A 22,513-nucleotide genomic window follows, 5' to 3' on the forward strand; every position below is an offset into this window, starting at 1 on the left:
CCGCCGTGACGTCTCTCTGAATGGTCTGGATGTCTTTTGCCGCGTCCCTGATTTGATGGAGCACCTCACCCACCGAAGGCTGCTGTAGAATTGTTTTCCCATGAATGCTTCAATCGCCAAATGGTAACAACAAGTCTCCACGTGTCTGAACACAGCTGAAAGCGGGATGATAGCCGTAGCGAGAGCTGAGTAGTAAGTAGAGCCTCGAACAAACTTACCATGATCTGTTCCGAAAATCGTGCGACTACACGAGAGAATGCCTCATGTTGGGGACCAAGTACGTCGTGGAGGTATTGATCTTCTCGTCTAGCACGATAAGGATGTTTTTCCAGAAGGCGTGATGCAATACTTCAACCAACTCAGGCATAGACGGGTTTGCTTCGTGTCGAAAAAGGTCATCTCAGCTGCAACCGACTTCCAAGGCCTGCCTTACCCGCCATCAGTGATTATCATACCCTTGAGATTCATTTTTCAAGCCCACATAGACCTATGGAAGTGCGATGTGGGCAAGCATCCCATGCGCCTGTGAATCCCACATTCTAAAATCTCATTTGTCAACGTGCCCTTACCTGCGCAGCGACATTACTCGACTCATCGGTAGAGAAAGATAAGAATGATATAGTGGGTCCTAAATAGACGTCCTTCCGTACCAAGGCCCACTGGAGGCTGCCCGCTCTCGAGGATCGCTAAAGTCGCGCTATCCAAGACCCGAAATTGATGCAATACCTGCTCCTCCACCTTTCGATCTCAAATTTTCAGTATATTTAAAGATCTTTCACCATTTATGGCGTTCGCGATATTGAGTAGCGTGACTGGAAACATTCAATCACTAATCATCACACGTGTTTCATCACTAATCATCCGATTTTGCATCTAGTTACGGCCGAAGCAAGTAAATCTGACTTCAAGTGTGAGTTGTGAGGTTACGCACTATCTGGTGGATAAGGCTATGGCTAACAATGCTGTCTGTTTGGTATACTGTAGCCCATATCATTCTACTTCCCTTGTCTAGCATAATCCTTCTGTTCCCTTTCGACGGGTTTGCAGAACGACACACTTACGCTATCATTCAGTTGCTTGCATTTGATTTTCCCGCTTGAACTGGCGCAGGTCGCGGTTATGGTAGCGAAGACGAACGCCCGCGGCCCTACAAGTGGATTTACCGATGTCTCGGACGATGATGTACAACTCCCCCCAGGCTACGACAGGGCAGGATCTACAGTTTTTCAGCCATTGAAGGTAGGAGCTTTCACGTTGCAGCACCGCATTGTCCATGCTGCGTTGGGCAGAAGTCGAAGCGTCAATGGCCAAGAGAGTCCGTTAGCGGCCACGTACTTTGCACAGCGTGCTACTCCAGGAGGACTTCTTATCTCCCAAGCTACCGGTGGTAAGCCAGAATGGATGGCTTGGCCATTTTCCGCCTCGCTACATTCTGAGGCCCAGGTTCAGGCTGTAGCTCGTATTGTTGAAGCAGTACATGATAAAGGTGCATTTTGGTTCCACCAGCTGACTCACGTTGGCCGCTGCACCTCCCCAGCTCTTGTCAAATTAGCTTGGGAAAGAGCTGGGCACATCGAGCCTCCACCTTATGGCTTTAAATCTCTATCGGCTTCTGAGATTGAGGAATCTGGTATCAACACCCATTCCGGCGAACCGTTCGGCATACCTCATGCGGTTTCCAAAGAACAAATCAAGGAGATCCGTGAAGATCTCAAGAACTCCGCCCAGAACGCGGCTAGAGCCGGGGCAGACGGAATAGAGGCGAGCTACCCTCCTAATACAAACCCATCTCGAGCTAACTTTTCCAGATTCTCGCAGGCAACGGCTTCCTCCTTGATCAATTCCTCCACGATAACATCAACCAGCGCACCGATGAGTATGGGGGCTCGATCGAAAACCGATCAAGATTTGTATTGGAAGTCGTCGACGATATTGCCGAGGTTTTTGGTCACCAAAAGATTGGCGTTCGAATCAGTCCATTTTCAAAGTGAGTAAGCATCATTAACTCGACTCGTGCATGGTCATTGACGCAATTCTCCTAGTTTTCATGAGACCGATGGCTCTCAACCTTTGGCTCAACTGCTTCACTTAACGAGGGAACTTGCTCTACGTGGGGTCGCATACGTGCATGTTGGTGAAGCTCGAGTATCGAGAAATTTGGACATCGAGGAAAACTTGAAACGGCTCCTGGACAAAGGTATAGCCGCTGAGGATATATCTTTACGCCCCTTCAGGAAGCTACTTAGAGAAGTCCAGCCCATCGATCCCTCACATACTCCGGCTGTTCTCTTTGGTGCTGGAGGTTACACCTCGGCCACCGCGATTTTGACAGTGGATGAGGATCTCGCAGATGCGGTGGTTTTTGGCCGACGATTTATCTCGAATCCAGATTTGGTGGATCGGGTGCGCCTAGGATTACAATTGACACCATATGATCGTGAAACTTTCTACACTCACGGCGCCAAGGGCTACATCACCTACAAAAACTATCACGAGAGTCAGGGTTTGAAAGTCTTGCAAGATAATGGGATGGCCAGCGGTGCCCCAAATTCGACGACCACCGGCACAGCCGGCAGTGAGATAGTGAGTGGTACTAACGGTCACACCATTCGTAAGAGAGTTGCTATTATTGGAGCTGGAATATCAGGCATCGTATCAGCAAGCGCATTTCAGCGACTTGGGGATGAGTTTGACATCCAGGTCTTCGAGCGAAAATCAGTACCAGGAGGAAGTTGGGTTTACGATGAAGTCTCCAACACTATTCCGAAATTCCCATCTGAAACCCCCGACGCAGTCAATCCCCCGGTTCTTCGACCGCAGGGTAGCTTGCCGTTGACGGTCCCTCGCAATACACAACAACGCTATACATCGTCCCCCCTGTATAAAACTCTTTACGCCAATATCCCTTTCGACGTTATGACGAGGTCCTCCGCTTTCAAGCTTGCGGACCCGACACCAGAGTTTGCACCATATCTCTCGGCAGCTCAGTTGGTAGATGGCGTTGCACAAATTGCCCATCAATATGATGATTTGATCCAGTACAATAGGACAGTCGAGAATGTTAAAAAGGTTGGCGGGAATCACGAAAAGCTCAAACTAACATTGAGGACTGAAAATGCGGATCTCACAGATACATGATCCGAGGAAACCTTTGATTTTTTGATTGTAGCCACTGGACACAACTCTGTACCTCATGTACCCGCCATCCCAGGGCTCGAAACCTGGAAGGGTGAAGTCCGACACAGTACTACATGGAGGTCTGGAGAGGAGTTTAAATCGCAGGTAAGAAACGTGAACATACCCACCAATCCCCAGGTCGTCTCTTTGCTAACCGCTGTGAGATAGGGCATTCTCATTGTCGGATCCAGCGAAAGTGCCATCGACCTGACGCTGCAGAGTCTACCGTACGCAAAATCGCCCGTGTATGTGTCCCAACGTACCCCACATCCACGGTTCCCGACGATATTCGACCGTAAAGGGGTAGAAGTTGTCTCAACGATTTCTCACATCTCTGGGAAAGAAATTCATTTCTCTTCTGGTGTAGTATTGACAAACATCGACACAATCGTCTTTTCGACGGGTTATTTCTTCACTTATCCATTCTTGAGTCAGATCCGGCCATCGGTACTTAGTGGCCAGCGGGTCCCAGGTTTATATCAGCACATTTTTGATACCTACAACCCGAATATCGCTTTCATCGGAGTGGCGACTGGGACCCTTGCTTGGCTTGCTTGGGAAAAATCTGCATTCTTGACTGCTCTTCTATGGTCAGGCCGAATCAGATTACCCCCAATCGAAGAGCAGAAGAAGTGGGAAGCGCGTCGACTGGCTCAGACAGGACCTAAAGATAAAATGTTCCATATCCTTGCACGCCCTAGCGAGCGTGTGATCTATTTCGATGAGCTGAACGAAATAGCTGGGGAATACCTTAATACTGACACACCCGACGATGAGCTCCTCAGATCGTTCCCCTGGGACTGGATTGTGGCCCTTGGAACCAGTCATGCTCGGAAAGCTCAATTCTATGGCATAGCTACTTAAAGAAATGTAACGGCCAATTTCGACTCAGATAGATTTGTGTAAAGAACTTTAAGAGATGGGGGGTTCAACGTCTTATCTTTAGAAGAAGACGATATATTTTAACAATTGTCTCATACCTCCAGTGATCAAGGGTTTGATAGTATTCTCGCCAGCCGATCGCATTTCGGCATCAGATGCGCTTGACTTGATCAAAGCATCCTAAGAGAAAGCTGGTAACTTTTTTCCTCTACCCGGAGCCTGGGCAGCTCCTGCGAGTGAGAAAGCTTGTATTGAAAAGGGCTAGAAGTGCGCTCTTAGGCATGGCATCAAATGATCTAGTGCCGAGTCGTTGAATCCACGATCAATCCATCCTTATCGTCGGAACTACTGTTACCCTACATTGTCGAGCGTGTCGCTGCCAACCAGGGCGCCAGCAATAGCTGTCTTGAAGGGGAAACCAGCATTATTATAGCAAAGGCTTTCATTAGCAGCGTTGGAGTCCGCGGAAGGGAGGATGCCTGTTTCTGAACCAATTCCCGGGCCTGGAAAAGCTTTTGCGGTCGCTTGCCCTTGATCATAATTGATATCCCGAAAATCAAAACGGTCGACTGGACTTACTGATGAGAAGTCATCCCTTTCGAATGAAGTTGTTCCCGAGACGAGCATGAAAGAGGGCCCGATACGATCGGGCGTTGTGCTTTCATTTACATTGATGCATGTGTCTCGCCCACGGACGTAGTCAGTATTCTACGGCGGAGGCAGGAGAGCTCGCCGAAAATCTTCTGCCTGTGCACAAAAGCCGACAATCTGGGCAGTCGAATCAGGATACCGCTGACATAATATGTCAAGACTATCGGCTAGACATGTGCAAGTACTCCCGGCGCGAAGTTCAAGGGCTTCAATCAAGAAACGTTGAAAACTCTGGCAGGCTGTATGTTTTGCAGGAGACAAAACCTCCATTTGATTTGTTGAACTGAAAGTGGGGAAGGGTGCGGTACTATGTCGGCTCGATTGGCAGGACCGAGGGGAAAGCTGTTACGAAATTTACTCAACCAGGAATCTTCCCTAGCGCTTTATCGCATGTTAATGCCCTTTCGAGGGCTCCGTTTGCCGAAAAACGTAGTGGGTTCAGTCAAAAATAGTATACAACTATTCATAGATCCTTGAAGTCTAAATTTAAGTTGCTCACGTCATGAAGAACGTCACGTGCATAAACCGTCACCCGTGCGAGAGAAAGGAAGAGCTACCATTCCCCGTCGACTTGATCTCGCTGGATAAGCACCATGGAGTCGTGCTTCAATGGGTTTCTCTGTGCTACGAAATAATCGTTGGTGGCGCTAAATTGAAGATGATCTCGTGTAGAACGCGATGGGCTTAAAGCGAGACATCACTCTCACTACACAGTTCAAGTCAACAGCGAAGCGTGGTGGAAAGGGGCAGACGCAAGGGAAACCGGTTTACAATCAGTCGCGAGGGACTATAGGGGGAATTTGCTGTACAAAGCACCCATGGTGGGCGAACTCCGTGTCATTCATCAAGCGCGACGAAGCAGGAGTGGTGGTTCGAGAGTACCAGCCATGAAGTAGCATTCCGGCGCACCGTAGCTTCGAGGAGGCTGAGCGGGACCATGACGAGGTCGGACCTACGGCACAATCATACCGTCACATCTGACGGTGTACACAAACTTTCACTATAAGACTATTGAAGATCATCCATTTGACATAGAGCCGAGTCCCGAAAATGAGATGACTTCCGATCGAAAAGCTCTTACTTATGGCACTGAACGCACTTCCGACACACAGGATTACTGGTCTCCCCGTATTGGTTTTGTACCCTTTTCGAAGGAGGAACAAGGACTGCGGCAACGAAGAACATTACGTATGAATGTGAGAAATAGTAGCGCAGCACGGGAAGAGGACGAGGCACAGGAGGGGGACGAGGCACAGGAGGAGGACGAGGCACAGCAAGAGGACGAAGCACAACAACAAGATGATGCACGAGAAGTAGACGAAGAGGACGAGGAACGGGAAGAGGATGATGCACAGTGGGAGGACGAAACACAACAACAAAATGATGCACAGGAAGAGGATGCTGAGGAGAACTCATCCCAGGAAGAAACAGATGAAGATGACCACGAAGATCAGATGTCTAGTCCGACTCCAGTGCGACAGAAGAAGTCAAAGAATTCTGCGAGAAGACTCCCAGGTGTTGACCCTGTCAGTCAAAGAAGACATTCAACCTATCGCCAATCCAAAAAACGGCCTCTTGAGGATATTTTCCCCCAAGGCTCTTCCTCAAAACGTTCTAAGGCAGTAACGTACATGGACAATGAGCTCCAAACACCTATTATTACCACTACACGCACGGAAGCCCCTATCAATCTGTTCCTTTGGGAGGAATGGGACATGAAAAGATCAGCCATGATGAAGGATAATCAACACAGTGACCACTCTGTTAAAGCTGTCCGGGTATGGAAGGGGTTGTATGCGAAATATAGCCCAGGCTTTCGTGCAGTCGAAAGGGACAAGACACGTTTCGGGTCAAATTCGATAAAATTTGCTTGACGGTGTTAGGGATCGCCAATTTTTGTAGCTTTCTGGCGCTACGAGAGGTTATGGGTCTTTTGCAGCAGGACAGAGCAGCATGGAATTCCGAGATCTTCAGCAATGATCCTAAGGTTCTATTGGAAGCGGTCGGCGCTTTTGAAACGGCCGGTCACCTAAACAGCTACATACGACGATTCACGTTGGCGCGTCCGGCCAACGTGTATCTTGAAACAGCGGCAAACGGAGGACGCCTAACACTCGACAATGATCCAGCCTGTCCATTCCCGCGGATGGCGATAACCAAGGCGCACAAAGCAGGGACCTACAAGGCTATGATACTCCATATATGGGGCGTACAATTCCATACACAACGCAATGGAGTCAAATTGACAAAACGAGGCTTGATTGACTCATCTACCGCTGATGCGTTGCAGTGGAACAAATGTAAGGGCCGACTCCATCACAAAATCGATGCCGGCCAACGCTGGCTGAGCCTGGCCCACAAGTTTGGCTGGTCCACTCTTAGCCTGATTACACGAGACTGGTCCTTTGGAGATAGTACAGTGACCGCTAGTGACCACTTATAAGTAAGGCCTCCGAGCGATTCCAGGAGAGAGCTAAAAAAGAGCTACAGTTTTGAGGAAGATCTTACAGTTTCAGAGTACAACAACCTGTTGGACGCAATCGAAGGACAACACCTTCGACAACTTGACAAAGCGCTGAACATGAACCTTTTTGATTTGTTGAAGGACCCAAAACGGGCGCAGGATCTTCCCTTGTTACAGCTAACAGAAGAAGAGATCATAACACGAGCGGATAATGATCCAGAATGGATCAATACGTGTTGCCACCTTCGACGTAGTTGCTTGACCCCACGGACAGATATCTTTACATTCCTGACCAAATCCTGGTATGGAACGTGGTGATGGATCAGACCAGGAGGTGGCCCAAACGTAGCTAAAAGCAACGAGTTCACCCCTGAGATTGATGAACTTCTTGATATTGTTGAAGGAGCCACGACGCAACAATTCTGGGAGAAGTCTATGGCAATCAACTGAAGGTCGTATCAAAGAATCAATGACCAGATCAGGCGCGAGGACTCAAGCAGAAGGGCGGTGAAGTGGTCATTATTGAATTCTGCGCAACCGTAGTTCCCCACAGGTATAGCGTTTTAATAAAAAGGCTACTGCAGCGAGCATTGTGGCTCGAAAGGCACCACTTTTAGCAGTTCCGGATCCCAGAGTAAGTAAATACCAAAAAATGTTTATCTTCTGATTGTTGTTGCGATCGAAATCAGGCTTGAGCAGGGTCATCCGATTGTATCTGTGCAACTTAGTGGTGTTAGTGAATGGTGGATATCTCAAGGCCAACATCGGTTCCATCCAGCTGGGGGTGTGGATGATAGAACGGCGATGTGTGAAGCAGTCGAAAGAAGCTCTGCCACGATATGAACCACTTCCCGAATCTCCTACACCTCCAAAAGGGAGATTGGGTATAATGCCGTGGAAAAGGCCGTCATTAATGCTTGCCCCACCGGATCTAGTTCCAGCAAGGACTTTATCCGTCTCTGCTAGAGTTCCAAAAGCATAGATCCCCAATGGCGTTTCATGGATCTCGTTGGCGGTACTGATGGCATGATCCAGATTGTCCACCGGGAGAATAGGTAGCAAGGGGCCAAACGACTCCTCGACTAGCACCGAATCACGCGGATCTGTAACCTCGATGACTGTAGGCTCTATGAAGAGTTCTTCGGCATCGAGGGCTCCGCCAATGACAACTTTCCCAGATGATTCATCCAGCATTTTCTTAATTCTGTTAAAAGAGTTGATGTTGACTATCCTCGAAAAATCCGCACTCTTCTTCGCTCCACCGGGAAAGAATTCTTTCATGGCAACTCGAAGCTCCTGAATTAGATCTGGTACCACTACTCTGTCGGCTAAGATGTAATTTTGGCTCATACAGACTTGTCCTGCATTCATCGTCTTGCTCCAAAGGAGGCGTCGTGCAGCTAGCCGGATATTGGCGTGTTTGCTAACAATGGCTGGATTTCTTCCGCCAAGCTCGAGAGCCACGGGGGTCAGGTTCTTTATAGCGGCCTGTGCTACAATCCTTGCAGTGCGTGCAGATCCGGTGAAAAAGATTTTGTCCCAGTGTTGATCCAGCAAGGCAGTGGTCTCGGGTACAGCACCTTGCACACATGCATAACAGTCTTGATCGAGGGCTGTCTCCATAATCTTCTGCATAACTGCTGCAGAGTTAGGGCATTGTTCAGATGGCTTCAAGACAACGGTATTGCCGGCGGCGATGGCTCCAATCATTGGGCTAAAAGATAGGTGGACGGGAAAGTTAAATGGTCTACTAATGCATTAGTATTCGCGAAGAACAACTTTGTACAAACCTAAAGAGTACTGACCCGGTTATAAGGACGACACCAAGAGGGTCCTTACGAATTTTTGGTGTGAGTAGTTTGTCCATGAGTGCAATATCAGCAGGGGTTTCATCCTTCATCCACTGGTGGAGTGACTGTGTTGCGAAGATAATTTCATTGGTGATGAAATTGATCTCAGCAGCATATGTCTCGAAAGTGCTTTTGCGCAAATCCCGATCCAGTGCTTCCAATAGTTCTTTTTCATTGTCGACCATCGCCCAGTAAAGCTGGCGTAGTTGGCGGATACGATATTCTGCAGGGCGGGTTTTTTGTGATGAGTACGTTTTGCGAAGTCGGGAAACGATTGACGGGATGTCGTCGATTAGCGTATGCTTGAATGGTGGAAGTTCGAATAGAGCCATTTTCGCTTTCGTCAAGAGCACAGCAATTTTCAAACCATGGATTTTTGGCGCGGACAGCACAATCTGGAGAGGGCCATGCTGGAAGCCTATGCTCACAATATAGACATTCGAAAGAGATGCATTTCAATAGGGAACACCCCGATGCTCAAGAGACATGACAAAACAAGAGATCTTGAAGATACCTCGGTCAAAGTAGTGGGGAGTCGCACTCTCATCGATGGTACGAAAACGGAGGATCATTGACGACAAATCATTCATAATCAACGCTCAAGGGTCTGCAGTGTGGTAGCTACTAGGTTTGATAGCTAAATTGAGTAATTCTTTGACCAATGACGAGAATGGATGCATGGAATTGACGTTGTGGATCTACTCCATTATTTGTTCCTTTGACTCTTCGACTCCCAGCCCCACGGGGTTGGTAACTCCGACCACCATTGACTACTGTAGTCAGGAGGTGTGTCCCTTCCCGCCACTTCAATAATATCTTAGCCTTGTCGCTTACTGAAACCATGTGTAAGAAAAATGTGACAGGACTTATGCGAAGTCGAGTAAGCCGGGTTTACTAATTCATTAGATAATTTACTGTTGAGTTACTGTTGAGTAATGGTCTTCAAAATCTGACTACGCTAGGAGTCAAGCGAGCCGTTAGATCACGGCAGGGCGCAGCTAACTTAGTTTGGCGTCCGAGAATCTCCGCGCGAGACCACGTACGGAAGCTCAGGAGCAGTCTTTTCCTGCTTCGGTACAGACGAGTCCCAAACTAGCCCTAGAGAGTGCATATGATTTACTTGCCCGGTCTAACACTGCAGGCTTGCAATGTGCACCGTAAGTATATTGGTCAGAAGCTAATGTGAATTGAGAGGAGCAACTGGCTGTTGAATTTCCACATTCGAAGACTACAACGCATCTCCTATCTTCGGATTTGACGCACTAGTCCCATCCACATGATTTTCCGTGGCGTATCAGTGCCTGACTCGGTGTATGTTACCCAGTGGTGGATTGGTTCAGAGAGGACAAGGCTGTTCAAGCGACATCAAAGCATTGAACGTGGTTCGTCCGGTAAGAAGCCCTCTAAACCAAGAACTCCGTCTGTTGCCGTCTCCCATGCTTCCCTATTCTTTATGTACAACTCAATCGTCGCCTTAGGTATAGGAATACCGCGTTTCGCAAAAAGCCCGCCTTTTAGCCATACCAGGTCAGGTGTCTCTTCAATACTAGTAAAAATTGCACTAATGGTGCATTGCTGCATTAGTCATGTAAAGTGAGGAGGATGGGAGACAAAGCTGCTGGAGCGGACAAGGGAAAACAAAGATTCTCATCTGCACTTCTGGAAATGGGAGACAACATACGAGCCACAGCTTCCGCAGAAGTTGCGATTGCACGTCCGGCCGCTGTCGGCTTTCTGAGTAAAAATCTTTGGCGTGCCATTAACCTTCAGGGCCTTGGTAGCCAAAGGAAGATTGACCGCAAACCTATTGATAAGTCACAGTCAGTATGTTTAAAGTGAACGTCATAACATTGAATCGATACGCACAGCGATCCACTCGAAGCGCGACAGTTAATACAGTGACACAACCCGGAGAAAGTTGGAAATTCTGTAAAGGCAATCTCAACAGAAATAGCCCCACAGTTACATGTGCCACGAACGACTTCCTTTGATGCGGTCATAATCAAGGGATCTTTACAAGGCCGAAAGTTGTAGAGAACCTCCAAGATCTCAGTGCATCGACCTGGATATTCAATCTATGTTTAATGCGATTCTGATCTCTGTCAACTTGTGATCATTAACCAGGAGAGCGCCTCGGAAAGATTAAATATCAGTAATCAGAAGCGGAATATTAGGCACCTAAGTACAACCTCCAGTAGTGTCAGCAGACTCGCACAGAGACTCTAGACGCAGCCATGATGTGCGCCTTTGCGTCAGTATCCCATAGTTGAGGTGATCGACGTGGAAGCACCGGAGCCAGGCAGTAACTTAGTTGAATTCACGAATGGCAAGTTGTACTCTCGACACAAAAGACATCTGGAATGATGAGTTATGGCAGCATTGAAAGGTGCTTAGCCTGATAACATAGCTGCGAAAAAGGATCTATTGACAAACTATCTCACTCTACTCTGCAATCGTTTTGACAGCGATTTTGCTCATTTGCGCCCCTTCAAATTCTAGCACGAGCATCGCATTTTGATCTTAAGTATCGCTTCAAATTTTGCTCTGTATTCTTGGAAGTCCCAAGCCCCTTGGAGATAATTTGCACCGCTTTCTGCCCAATGACTAGCGCTGTAGAATAAGTGTTTCCTGCAACCATACGTGGCACGATCGATAGATCTAGATATCTTTAGTACACCTCACACGTCAAGATCGAGGAAGCAAATCATTACCTGCAATTTTCAAACCATAGACGCCATGGACGTTAAGGTCTTTATCTACAACACCCCCTTCCTCTAGTGGCTTCATGGCGCAGGTCCCCGCGGAATGCCACATCGTGCTCACCGACTGCCTTAGAAACGACTCAATCGCTTCATCGTCGTCTTTTGTGTAGACAACGTCCTTTATTTTTGTTTTATCACTGCCCACTCCCTTCAGGTACGAATCATCGAGTTCAAAGCTGGCCCTGGAGTACTTACTGAACTTGGGATGCGTGGGAAGGAATGCTCCGTTGTAATCTTCCATTCGCCGTGCTATTTCCCTTGTCTTCTTGTATGTCCATGCCAGAATCTTGATGTCGGACGGGTCTGAGAAAAACCCTGTGTCAAACTCGGGCCCGTTTACCAGAGGATTACCAAGAGTATGGATGTATCCTCGCGAGCGCCCATACGATGTGGCGAGTGCAAAAGTGAAATATTGTCCTGGCGGTGCTGTGGAAACATAAGGGCTAACGAGCGAACAACCACCTGCGAAAAAGGCGACAGGTCTCTGAAGTGCCTCATAGTCCTCTTTGTAAACTTGCTGAAACTCCGGATCCATCGCTTCTAGCTCCGAGGCGGTAGGATTGATCTTGCCCCCGATGAGAACTCCAGTCCAGCCTGCTATACCAGTTCCACCTGCGGACATCTGATCCAGGGAGTGACGCCCTTGCCAAAGTGCATCCAACGTCTTCGTTGGATCGGTCTTTGACATGTAGCTGACCAGAAGCAGTTGATGGTCCATGTATGATTCTCCAACGGCGTTGTTGTTAAACACTAGGGGGATATGTAGCTCTCTCAGGCGTTTTTGGGAGCCAATGCCAGAGCGTTCGAGAATTTGAGGTGTATTTAAGGTGCCACTAGACAGAACGACTTGCTTGCGGGCGAGTATAATAGTGCTCGAGACTAGTTCAACTCCAATGGCCCGCTTCCGAGAATTGAAGAGGACGCGGTTGACAGTTTGATCTGGCAGCACTTTGAGGCCTGTGCTGCGATTGTCGAGCAGGGGATGAAGAATATAGTGTGCTGGGTCAGATCGCCGGCCTTTCTGCGCATCAACCCACGATGGCATTGCCTAGGTACCGTCAGCTGTTCGTTGCAAGAATACTTCCATCATTTTAGACTCCCTTGACTCTAAGTCATCTCAGTACATGAAAGTCAATCACTGATTACTCACAGATATGCCGTTCGTGGTCTTGAAATCTTGAGCGTCAGGGACGATATTCATTCCTGCGATGGCCGATGCTTTCAACCACTTCTCGACTTCAGCCTGATGCCCTACAAACCCTCCACCATGGCTAACTTTCAGCGGTCCTGTGTGGCCATGGGTATCTCGCCCCACTCCGTGCTCTCCTTCACAGTAATTCTCAAGCTACTCATGAGTCAGCAAATAGTCCACGGTCCTCGTGGATGAAAAATACATCTTTGAAGAGTGGTATCATGTCCTGTGCGCCCCATCCATCCGTTTTCCAGGCATCGAAATCAGAGGCTAGAGGCCTCGAATACATCATGAAGTTAATCGAGCTTCCACCACCCAATATTTGGCTGGACATAATAGGCATTGCTCGGTCTGCCAGCTTGCTATTGGTTTTTGCGTCATAGAACTTTTGCACCTTTGAGCCCGGGTCGAGGTTAGTTATGAAGAGCGACGGAATGGTCACATTCGGTTTGTCCCTGTTATCCGGGCCCGCTTCGATAAGGAGAATGTCCAAATCTGGGTGTGCCTCTGCTAGATGGCCTGCGACAATGCACCCCGCAGCCCCTCCTAATCAGGTTGTAAAGTTAGAGATAGTGCTTTCGAAAAACACCGAATCGTACCTCCAGCAATTATGAAATCCGCTATCAGGGGAATAGTGGTCTCCATTGTTCCCACAGTACTCTTCCTCTTTTTACAATGCTTCTTTCTGAAATACACTAGGACGCTGGAGGCCGATGGGACACCAGTTGAAGGAATTATACGGAAGAGCTTTAGTGAGGCTGGCAAAACAGTTGGCAAGTCTCATTATGAATAAAGTTATTCAGGGGATACGGAGAATATGGAGTTCGCTGCTGAGGCATTTGTGGGCTTGCGGGGCATCCACAAAATGTCCGAGGACGGCTGGGGAGGGACTATCAGTAAGCAGAAGTAGGCCTCGGCCATTGCTGAGTGGATGAACGTCATATCTTTTCGCCGACTTTGGGCGAGACAAGTCTTTACCCTGTTTGTGGAAACCCCCTCCCCTCCACGCACATTGGATAGCGGAGTTGATAAGCTACGGGCAGGTGTTCGCGTCAAATGGCAACTTGTAAGAGTGGTTGAATGATCGACCGGGGATTCCGCCTAGGAAGAGGCGCAAATCAGCCTTCTTGGCGACTTCAGGAGGTACACTTTTAGCATCATCGTCATGGAAGGTTAAGCGAGGCAAGTATACCCACTAGGGTTGGTGAAGTGTGGCGCTGAGTCAGCAAAACGGCGGGTAGCTGTCACGGAAATACTGAATTTCCCTGTTCTTCTCTCACATGTACGCTATGCACACGTTAGGATACCTCGAGGATGGGGGACCACATTCTATTATCAATTCACATCTACAAGCGCGCAAACGACCACAAAATTTAGCTATCCTTATGTAGCCATCGATTCACGTCCAGCGCCAATCTGACAACAGGGTAGTAAGCTGCGACATGAGATCAACATACTACAGTAGACAAGGTGACATATCCTGGTAGTCACTTATGGAAACCGAACAAGCTCAGCCAGCCTGTTACAGTACCTTCGGCGCGGTCTACTTCCTTTCCCTCCTTTGGCCTGTATCTTGGAGCTTAAGGCGGAGCATGATCTTAGGTTGGCGGTTACGAGGGCGAGGCGAGAGACAGTGAGGATCTTCTGCTCGGTCTCCCGCTTGCTCTTCTGGAGCTGAGGGTTTGAATGTTTGCGGACATGACTCCCCACTACTACGATGCTGATCTCGTTCATCATCCATCAATGTCACTCCGTTGAATTCGTTGAGTGTGTCTTTCGCTGATGTGGAGGGCGAAGGTGGGGACGAGTGGAGATACTGATCGAATAGCATGTCGATATCTGGCTCGTCATCGACATCTTCTGGTGTCGGCCTCAAGTTGGGGATTTCTTCAGTGGCCGTTGTATCAACGCTGTACGCTTTAGACACGCAACTCGGCAAGAGTGAGGGCGAGCGTGCACGGAGAAACTGCGAAAATAGACGGTCATCTCGGGTATGTGAAGTTGAGATACAATCTGCAGACCAGTCATTCTCCAGTTGCAAACCGGCTTCACGAATAATGTCATTCGAGTACCACGCAGACTCTGTATCGCCCGGATCGGCCATCATTAGATCCGCTGCCGCGGGAAGAAACAAAGACTTCAAGTGATCTTCAGCAAGGCGGCCAGTCTGGTCGACATCTGATAGTAGTGGAGGATCAATCGTCGGACTCATGAAGCGGGCTCTCTTTGGGAGTCGCACAGGTGATACATGCAAGTTACTGACAGATGAAGAGACATACTCAACGGGTACCTCTTCGGAAACATTGTCTTTGCTAGGAGACTTCCGCTTATGAGTTCGCAGGGCTTGTTTCGTTGGAGCATTTGGTGACCGGTCGATTTTGCGGCGTTTGGGACGCTTTATCGTCATCGATTGCTGTGGCGGTTTGGGAGTTTGTGGAACGCGACGAGGTCTCCCCCTGGGTCGCTTCTTGGGCCGGTGCTCTTTCGTCTGAGGCCTCGGTGTTCTTGGACAGACCGATGACGGACCCAGCTCCCCGCCCTTCATAGGGGAACAGATCTCCTTCCAAGCCCACCAATCAACGGGCAAACTCACACCGTTCACCAGTGGTCGGACGTGGTCGGACGTCGTCCGGGGCCTCAATGATATTGTACTCGGTGCTCTTGCCGGCAGAGCTAGCAGTGGGGTCTGAAACATGTCGCTTCTTGCTATTCGCCTTTGGTGGTAACTGAGGGATGATGACTTCCAGATATGGATGGTCCTGTTTTTTCTCACTCCCACGAGGATCCTGTCCAGGAGAGCCTGGTGGCACATCAACAACCATAGCGGACTGCTCAAGTTCGCATAGCGGGCCTCTGTCTCTGCCACCCAACTCACTTTGGCAGATGGCATGTTGGAGAGGAGGAATATCGACGTCTGCGGCTTTCTCGGCGAGTGCGATGTTAGTGTCCACTTCTTGTTTCCCATCGTGACTGTGAACTATGGCGCTCCCGCAGTTATCTTCCCTGTCCGCACCGTTGAGTGTGAGCAGAGATTTTTGGGTGTTGGCAAGCACCCTGGAATTCTTGGATCTCTTCCAATGAACCAGTTCTTCCACTGCAATACATGAACAGACGTACAAACAAACGAGGATAGGGATACTCGTACTACCAGATTTTACGAATTCCGGGATTGCGTCCGTGGGCAATCGCATAATATGCCATACTGTTCCTTTCTGGTGTTGTATCTGCCGCTGTTTCTTTTAAGACTTCTCTCGGCCTCCGAACCCCTTCTGGCTCATCCATTCGCGAGCTAAATCGATTGTGAAGAAAGCTTTGTGATCAGCGTAACAGCCTGTGATTCGGGGATGAGCATCTCCCCTGTCAAATGAGTCAATAGGTTGGCTTTGCTGTGTGTGGTGTGATAGATTACCAAGATGAGTAAATGGTAGGTTCTCCTACACGCCCCTTGACAACGGCGTAGTATTCCTTGTTCTTTCTGCGCGGTAACGATCCCATACCGATTGCAGTCAACTGAAGTCGAAGGGTGAACCTCAATCACTTTCACGACATCGACTATTCTACAAGTATTAGCTGTGAGCTGGCGAAACGAGAGGGGCCTAAATCTTGGGAGAATTTCGGGGCCAGATACGGAAAGCAACCATGTCAATGGTGTGATTGGGTGACCTTAAAAGGCGTTCTAACTCAACATGACATAGTGTCAAGCTAGCTCCCGAAAGCTGCCCCTGCTACAGAGAGTGCTCGAAATGTGCTGACTACCGACGGACACATTGCACTCTTCCTGAACGTAGAGTCATGATCATTTGTGGGCCAGTCAAATCCCATAAAGGTACAGATGGCTTTCGTCAGAATCCAATCACAGAGCATATCACACCGAAGCGCGTGTGATTTCTTGGCGTGCACGGGCGACAAACTAGGTGCGTTTGTTTGTGACCCGTGCACATTACGTCCGGCCTAATCCCAGTAGGGTCTAGCCATCTCTGCCTATTGGTTCATGGTTTCCTTTAGGCAATTCAGTGGTTGCCTCACAACCTGCACGTGCGTTTGACCCTATCCCTCATGTCAACCAATTGAATATCAGTGAGAGTTCACCGGTTGACGATTCTACAGCCTTGGGCTTATAGATCCAAGATGATCCCCTCTTGCATTGCAGCAACATTATCCGCTCTCTGGAACACTAGAAGCCTTCATTCGCAAAGGGGTATTCCAGAGATGTTGCAAGACCGTGGGCTCCCCAACGCAGTTTTCGAACCACATTCGAGGCAGACTCTGGGTCTGAGATTTGAGTTCAGGAACTCCACAAGTAGAAATGCGAGCTTGATTTAGTGTTACAGGGGTAATAGGTTCCCTGGTCCAAGCCATAGAATAAGGACGCTTCGACTGATGGGCGTGAGGCTGCTTCGCGGCAGCCGCCTAGTCGGCCACTTCCATGTGCCTATGGGACAGTGGGTTTGCCTGTTTTGCACCAGTCCACATAAAGCCTACTCGCAACCTTCAGCTGCAGTGTGACTTACTACAACCACCAATACCTACCTTCGTCGTGTCATCAGCATATGATGTCTCACATTTGACCCTTTTCACCACGTTCTACATCCACTGTTTTGCTCTTGCTCAATTCCACAGCGGCCCCGGTTGAGCCTTATACTAAAGTGGCCTCTGTGCAGCTTAGCCTTGGTTATTCTTCCTCTCGAATTCCTTACACTGGCATGATGAAAGGAATACTTACACACTGTCACACCCCTTGAATTTGTCGGTCTTGATGATGGGCTTGTGCCTTCACCAGCATACGACTTTTCTATACACCGCACTCCGCCGCCCAAACCCATTCGCCTATCAATGACGTCCCAGACAACCAATCCAGGCTATAAGCAGCTTCTGAGGCACCTCTTTATTATGGACTGAGGAATATCGAGCTACAGAGCGAATTTGGTAACGCCGACACGTGTTCTAGTCAGAAATTACGCCCTCTCAATAAAGTCTCGTTGGGCATATCGCTGAAGCCTACTTTCTTCATGGCTACCGAGATTTGTAATTTTTTGTGTTCACATCCCTTCTCCGCACTATCGCGAATAGTAGATACCTATCCACATCGCCAGGCGATTTGGGAGGGTCTGCAAGTTGCGTAATGGGAGTACAAGTCGTAGACCAGAGGTGCGAAAAAGGCGAGTTTCAATCTCTGGAGTCAAGCAAAGGTGAACACTCTCCAAACGCCAGCGCCACATCAAGTGCTTGGAGGACTATCTGACTTCTCAAGGATAGAAAGTGGCCTGTGCGGGAGCACGTTGGAAGCTACGACAGGATAGGCAATGGGATAACCCGGAGGATGTCTTTATCAGTAACTGGACCTCACGCATTCTACGACTCCCAACCAAATCTTACCAAGTGCGCTTGGCGGATGAGCAACGCAATGATGGAGTCGTGGGGGTGCGGGGCTTGGAGGACGATCGAGATCTGGGGTGTAGTGGATCACAAAATTACTTACTAGGCTAATAAGCATTGTGTGGGTTCCCTAGTTTACTGGGTCATCTTGAACTCGCGGCAAATTCCGGCACTCACAGGTGCGCCTGTGCTAAAGTGACGGCCAGTCGTTCGTGACTGAGGATGCACCGGATGATCCTTCCGGGCAATGTTAGAGAGGACGGCAGCTAGTCGAAATGAACTCAGGGCTTTCCGTGCATCGTTCGGTCGCTGAACCGAGGTCTCATTCTTTGTTACTGGAATCGACAACTGATCAGAACGACTAGCGTACGATTTGTCGGTGTCACGGCTTTGGCGAATATCGTCTGTATTGGTGTCCTGCTTGTTGAACTCCGCATCTGTGCTTTTCGCCATGATGACTGTCTCTGACGCCTAGTTGATTTTACAATTACCAGCGGAAATCTCATGGACGACTAGGCAGAAGAAGCTCACATATAAAGGGTGCTTAGACGACTCCAGTCTACGACAAAATCATTCCAGCACTCATGTCTGAAAGTCTTCAGTCAGGAAGGCATCTCGGGCCAGGTTGAGCATAATCCACGCATTTCGGAAGGATCTCCCCTCGAAGGAAAGGGTAGGACCGAAAAGCCCGCCAATCGGCCTCAAGTGTTTAGAATGGTTAGCCACAGCTGTCAAACTGGTGCATCACTCGGAGCTTACGTAGCAAAATCATTTTGCGTTATTCCACTAGTTTGTTATCCAATGAAAAAGGAGTAGACAAAACTCATTAGAAGGATAAAGTTGGAAACTGTAGGTGGTCTTGGTAACTTTAGTGTCGCAAAACAACATATCTTAGGGCGTTTCTACTAGCGGAACTACCATCACAGCGGAATCATTATCCTAGTGGAATCATGTTCTTGGTGGAACCGTTGTCTTGACGGAACTGTCATCCTATAGTGGGATGTGGGGGACTGACTTGAGGAAAAGGGGCGTCCTCCATTAGTTGGAACCCGGCATTTGCAAATTTGGCGGGCGTGAGCAGGCTGCACGAGCCCCAGATAGACTAAAGGCTTATGTATACAAATCTCTAAACTAACAGAGGAAGTGTACTAGGAAAGTACTATCATCAGCGAGTGAGACATAACGATAGCTCCCCCAGTAAATTGAGGAGAAAAATGGTAGCCAAATATCCTCCGATTCATTGGGCCGCATGGGCACATATGGAAAGCACCACTTCGCAACTCGTCGAAATTCACCTCGTGACATTACTTCTGACCGGATGGTAAGTATGGGTGAACCACAGTCTATACGTAGCGTTGGTTACAGGCGTTGATGAACCACGATCCGATCTCATCACTTGGCCACCTCAATATTAGTGCTGCCTTTTGAGGAATGGCTCAGAACTCTGAAAACACAACCTGTTTCCTAGCAACTGCATTCGCTTGTCCATGCGCCGAGACAATTCGTCACTCACGCAATAAACGAAGAGAACCCCACCGAAAATGCTTATGGTCCGCGGATGTGTGTTGATCATGTGAAGACCTCCTCATCGGACTAATGCAGATTTCCGTGGAGATAGTGGTGATCGGCGATCGAGCGTCGAACGCATCCAACAATACCAACAGCTTATGCGTACTGCATTACACAGAACTCACGCACAACAACCCCCGGAGAATGAACCTTCATATTTCAGCTCTTCCCGCCATCTGAAGCAATAGCAGACCTTCTACGAGGATAACTGTATCATCGGAATAACGATGAAGCCCGAAAGGTTGCCAACTAGCAGGCAACGACTATCTTCTACTGCGTGCAACCCATGCAAGATCAAGCACCAGGAATGCAGCAAACACAAGCCGACATGTCACTACCGCCGAAGGAAAGGTGCTGACTGCGAGGACGCTGACGTCTCGACACAGAAAGACACGGTTCTCACCTCAAGCCGCAAAGGAACCTTCTCGAACACTGAAATATCGATAAAGGCGTCGACGAGTAGTGACGTCGATAGAGATACCCAGATTTTGTCGGCGGCTGCGCTTGCAGAGCGAGACACCCCTCTATGCAGACGTCTTGTGCGTAGCCATCCTAATATATCCGCATATCCGTTTATGCTGACTACTCGTAGTCAGTCTTGAATTCAATGTGCCCAAGCGATGAAATCTCCATCGGTGAAGACACAGAGATGATCAGCCCGTCATCAGTCTCGACTGAATCTGTCGAGCTTACGCCTTATAGAGAAAGCCCTACCGGGTTCCTCCTTGTTGTCTTGGCGTCGAATTGCGCGGACAACTCACCGCCAGGCAAGGGTGATTTTCTAGAAGAAAATGAGCTTGCGGACTCGGATCTTACTTCCATACCATGCTTTGCAAGCTCGGTCTCCAAAAGTGTCACTCCCTTAGACGAGCAGCTCCCTGATATAACCACTGCCAAGTGCTGGATTACTTCTTTCCTGAGCGGACCGAACCTTTTATTCAGAATATGTAACGACACTAAGAGTTGGAAGCTTCTCAATTCAATCTATGCGAAAGAACCCATCAGCCACACTTCAAAATGTTCTGTCTGGCTTCAGTTGGCTATTGGATGCCGACTCACAACTGGTACTACGAGGGAGAGTCACGTCGCACTTTTTGAAAGTGGGTACCATTATCTGGAATGGTGTATTGAGCAAGCCGATGAGGTATCACAACTCTGGCTCGTGCCTCCATTGTTACTTGTTTGTCTCTATTGTCTGGATTCCAAGCCGAGGTCATGTTGGCTTACTCTCGGTACCGCGATTCGGCTTGCTCAAGTGCATAACTTGGATCGCGAATGGGACAACCGCGAAAGCCTTTCGCGAGAAGAGTACGAGCGGTGGAGAGGGGTTTGGCGTGCTATGATCTCTCTAGATGCGTATGTTCCTCAAGCATCGAGTCGGTAAGTGGTCTTGACTAATCTAATTTTAAGATGGCTGTCCATTACACTCGGGAAACCTCCTCAAATCAGTCAGAGCACTACGCAGGACTCTTTTGTGAAGGTAGGAACTACCCTGTGAGGCTGCAGTGGACCATTTATCTGACTCTCTACCAGATGGCTACTCAAGATCTTACGCTTCCAGACAACAGCATCGAGGTCAACATGACCAAGCTGAGCGTATTGATGAGCCGCTTTCAGGCGTGTCGCTCCCAGGGTCAAGCACATGCTGATGATAAAGAGTCGTTCCTCAGTACACTTGAATTATGGGCGTCAAAGTTGCCACAAAATCTACAATGCTTCGCAAATACTGACGGTTCATACTCTTTACAAGCTAATGAGGCAGGCTGCGTAAGCGCAAATCTAGGATGCATGTTGAAGTGAGAGCTGACCGCTTAAGCTTTATCTGGAGATATTCTACTTCACGTCAGTAATGACACTAAGTCAGGCTGAATTCTTTGCGTCCTTATCTTCGGCGGCGGGATCGAACCCACCTCAACAAAGACTATTTTCTCAAACATGGTATGATTAATTGTCCTGCAGGATAGTCTCACTGAATAACCCGGACTCGGCAGCGTCAATGCTTGCACCCAGATGGGTCATGTAGCGTCAACGATGTTGGACCGCGGCTTCCTGGGCAAGCCAGACTGGTGCATTATGTGAGAATCTCCATAATATCAAGGCATAGAATAGTTCTAACCAATTCCAGGACCTTTTTATATCATGCTGGTCTTGTGCTGATTTTGAGTCTCAAGATACCGAGCATCTCCCTACGTTACAAGCTCAAGCTCATCAGGAGAATTTCTCCCCAGCACCAGAGTCTTGAGGCGATCATGAAGATCTTGTCCACTTGCGCACCTCATAATCCTCTTGCGAGACGGTATTACGCAGTACTGCATTATCATCAACAGGTAAAATTACGCTGAAACGGTGAGAGCTCGTTTCGTGAACGGAAAACGAAGCCGTCAACGGGAGTACCACTGAACTTTTTTCGACAGAGCCTTGCCGAACTACCAAGAGCGTGGGTTGGGAATAGAGGTAGGGGTAGGTCAGTCCATTGAGGAAGTCGGTGCGCAGAGGTACGCGAGTGTCATGGAAGGGTTTGATCTTGTCAACATCCATGACGATATGGACAGTGTCAACTAGAAAGAATGGTCAATCATCCAGAAATGAA

The 22,513-nt window shown here is 48.7% G+C and overlaps 7 protein-coding genes across 7 annotated transcripts; 2 read left to right on the forward strand and 5 right to left on the reverse strand.

Moving 5' to 3' along the window:
- Positions 1 to 1,119: 1,119 nt before the first annotated feature.
- On the forward strand, positions 1,120 to 4,041 carry LTR84_011980 (uncharacterized protein; the record flags this gene model as incomplete). The annotated part of the gene is made up of 4 exons (XM_064855507.1): positions 1,120 to 1,876; positions 1,921 to 1,987; positions 2,043 to 3,069; positions 3,346 to 4,041. 4 exons carry the CDS (start codon positions 1,120 to 1,122, stop codon positions 4,039 to 4,041), a joined length of 2,547 nt encoding a protein of 848 aa, XP_064699835.1.
- Positions 4,042 to 5,765: 1,724 nt separating this feature from the next.
- On the forward strand, positions 5,766 to 7,153 carry LTR84_011981 (uncharacterized protein; the record flags this gene model as incomplete). Its single annotated transcript, XM_064855508.1, has 2 exons — positions 5,766 to 6,488; positions 6,542 to 7,153. The coding sequence occupies 2 exons, from the start codon at positions 5,766 to 5,768 to the stop codon at positions 7,151 to 7,153; spliced, it is 1,335 nt and encodes a 444-aa protein (XP_064699836.1).
- Positions 7,154 to 7,693: 540 nt separating this feature from the next.
- On the reverse strand, positions 7,694 to 9,356 carry LTR84_011982 (uncharacterized protein; the record flags this gene model as incomplete). The annotated part of the gene is made up of 2 exons (XM_064855509.1): positions 7,694 to 8,921; positions 8,980 to 9,356. 2 exons carry the CDS (start codon positions 9,354 to 9,356, stop codon positions 7,694 to 7,696), a joined length of 1,605 nt encoding a protein of 534 aa, XP_064699837.1.
- A 2,353-nt stretch (positions 9,357 to 11,709) lies between these two features.
- Positions 11,710 to 13,623, reverse strand: LTR84_011983 (uncharacterized protein; the record flags this gene model as incomplete). The annotated part of the gene is made up of 4 exons (XM_064855510.1): positions 11,710 to 12,834; positions 12,937 to 13,131; positions 13,181 to 13,524; positions 13,578 to 13,623. The coding sequence occupies 4 exons, from the start codon at positions 13,621 to 13,623 to the stop codon at positions 11,710 to 11,712; spliced, it is 1,710 nt and encodes a 569-aa protein (XP_064699838.1).
- An 898-nt stretch (positions 13,624 to 14,521) lies between these two features.
- Positions 14,522 to 15,523, reverse strand: LTR84_011984 (uncharacterized protein; the record flags this gene model as incomplete). Its single annotated transcript, XM_064855511.1, has 1 exon — positions 14,522 to 15,523. One exon carries the CDS (start codon positions 15,521 to 15,523, stop codon positions 14,522 to 14,524), a length of 1,002 nt encoding a protein of 333 aa, XP_064699839.1.
- A 31-nt stretch (positions 15,524 to 15,554) lies between these two features.
- Positions 15,555 to 16,179, reverse strand: LTR84_011985 (uncharacterized protein; the record flags this gene model as incomplete). Its single annotated transcript, XM_064855512.1, has 2 exons — positions 15,555 to 16,072; positions 16,137 to 16,179. The coding sequence occupies 2 exons, from the start codon at positions 16,177 to 16,179 to the stop codon at positions 15,555 to 15,557; spliced, it is 561 nt and encodes a 186-aa protein (XP_064699840.1).
- A 2,310-nt stretch (positions 16,180 to 18,489) lies between these two features.
- Positions 18,490 to 18,807, reverse strand: LTR84_011986 (uncharacterized protein; the record flags this gene model as incomplete). Its single annotated transcript, XM_064855513.1, has 1 exon — positions 18,490 to 18,807. One exon carries the CDS (start codon positions 18,805 to 18,807, stop codon positions 18,490 to 18,492), a length of 318 nt encoding a protein of 105 aa, XP_064699841.1.
- Between the last annotated feature and the right edge of the window lie 3,706 nt (positions 18,808 to 22,513).

The sequence above is a fragment of the Exophiala bonariae genome (assembly GCF_035927105.1).
Source record: "Exophiala bonariae strain CCFEE 5792 chromosome Unknown scaffold_65, whole genome shotgun sequence".
NCBI classification, from domain to species: Eukaryota; Fungi; Ascomycota; class Eurotiomycetes; order Chaetothyriales; family Herpotrichiellaceae; genus Exophiala; species Exophiala bonariae.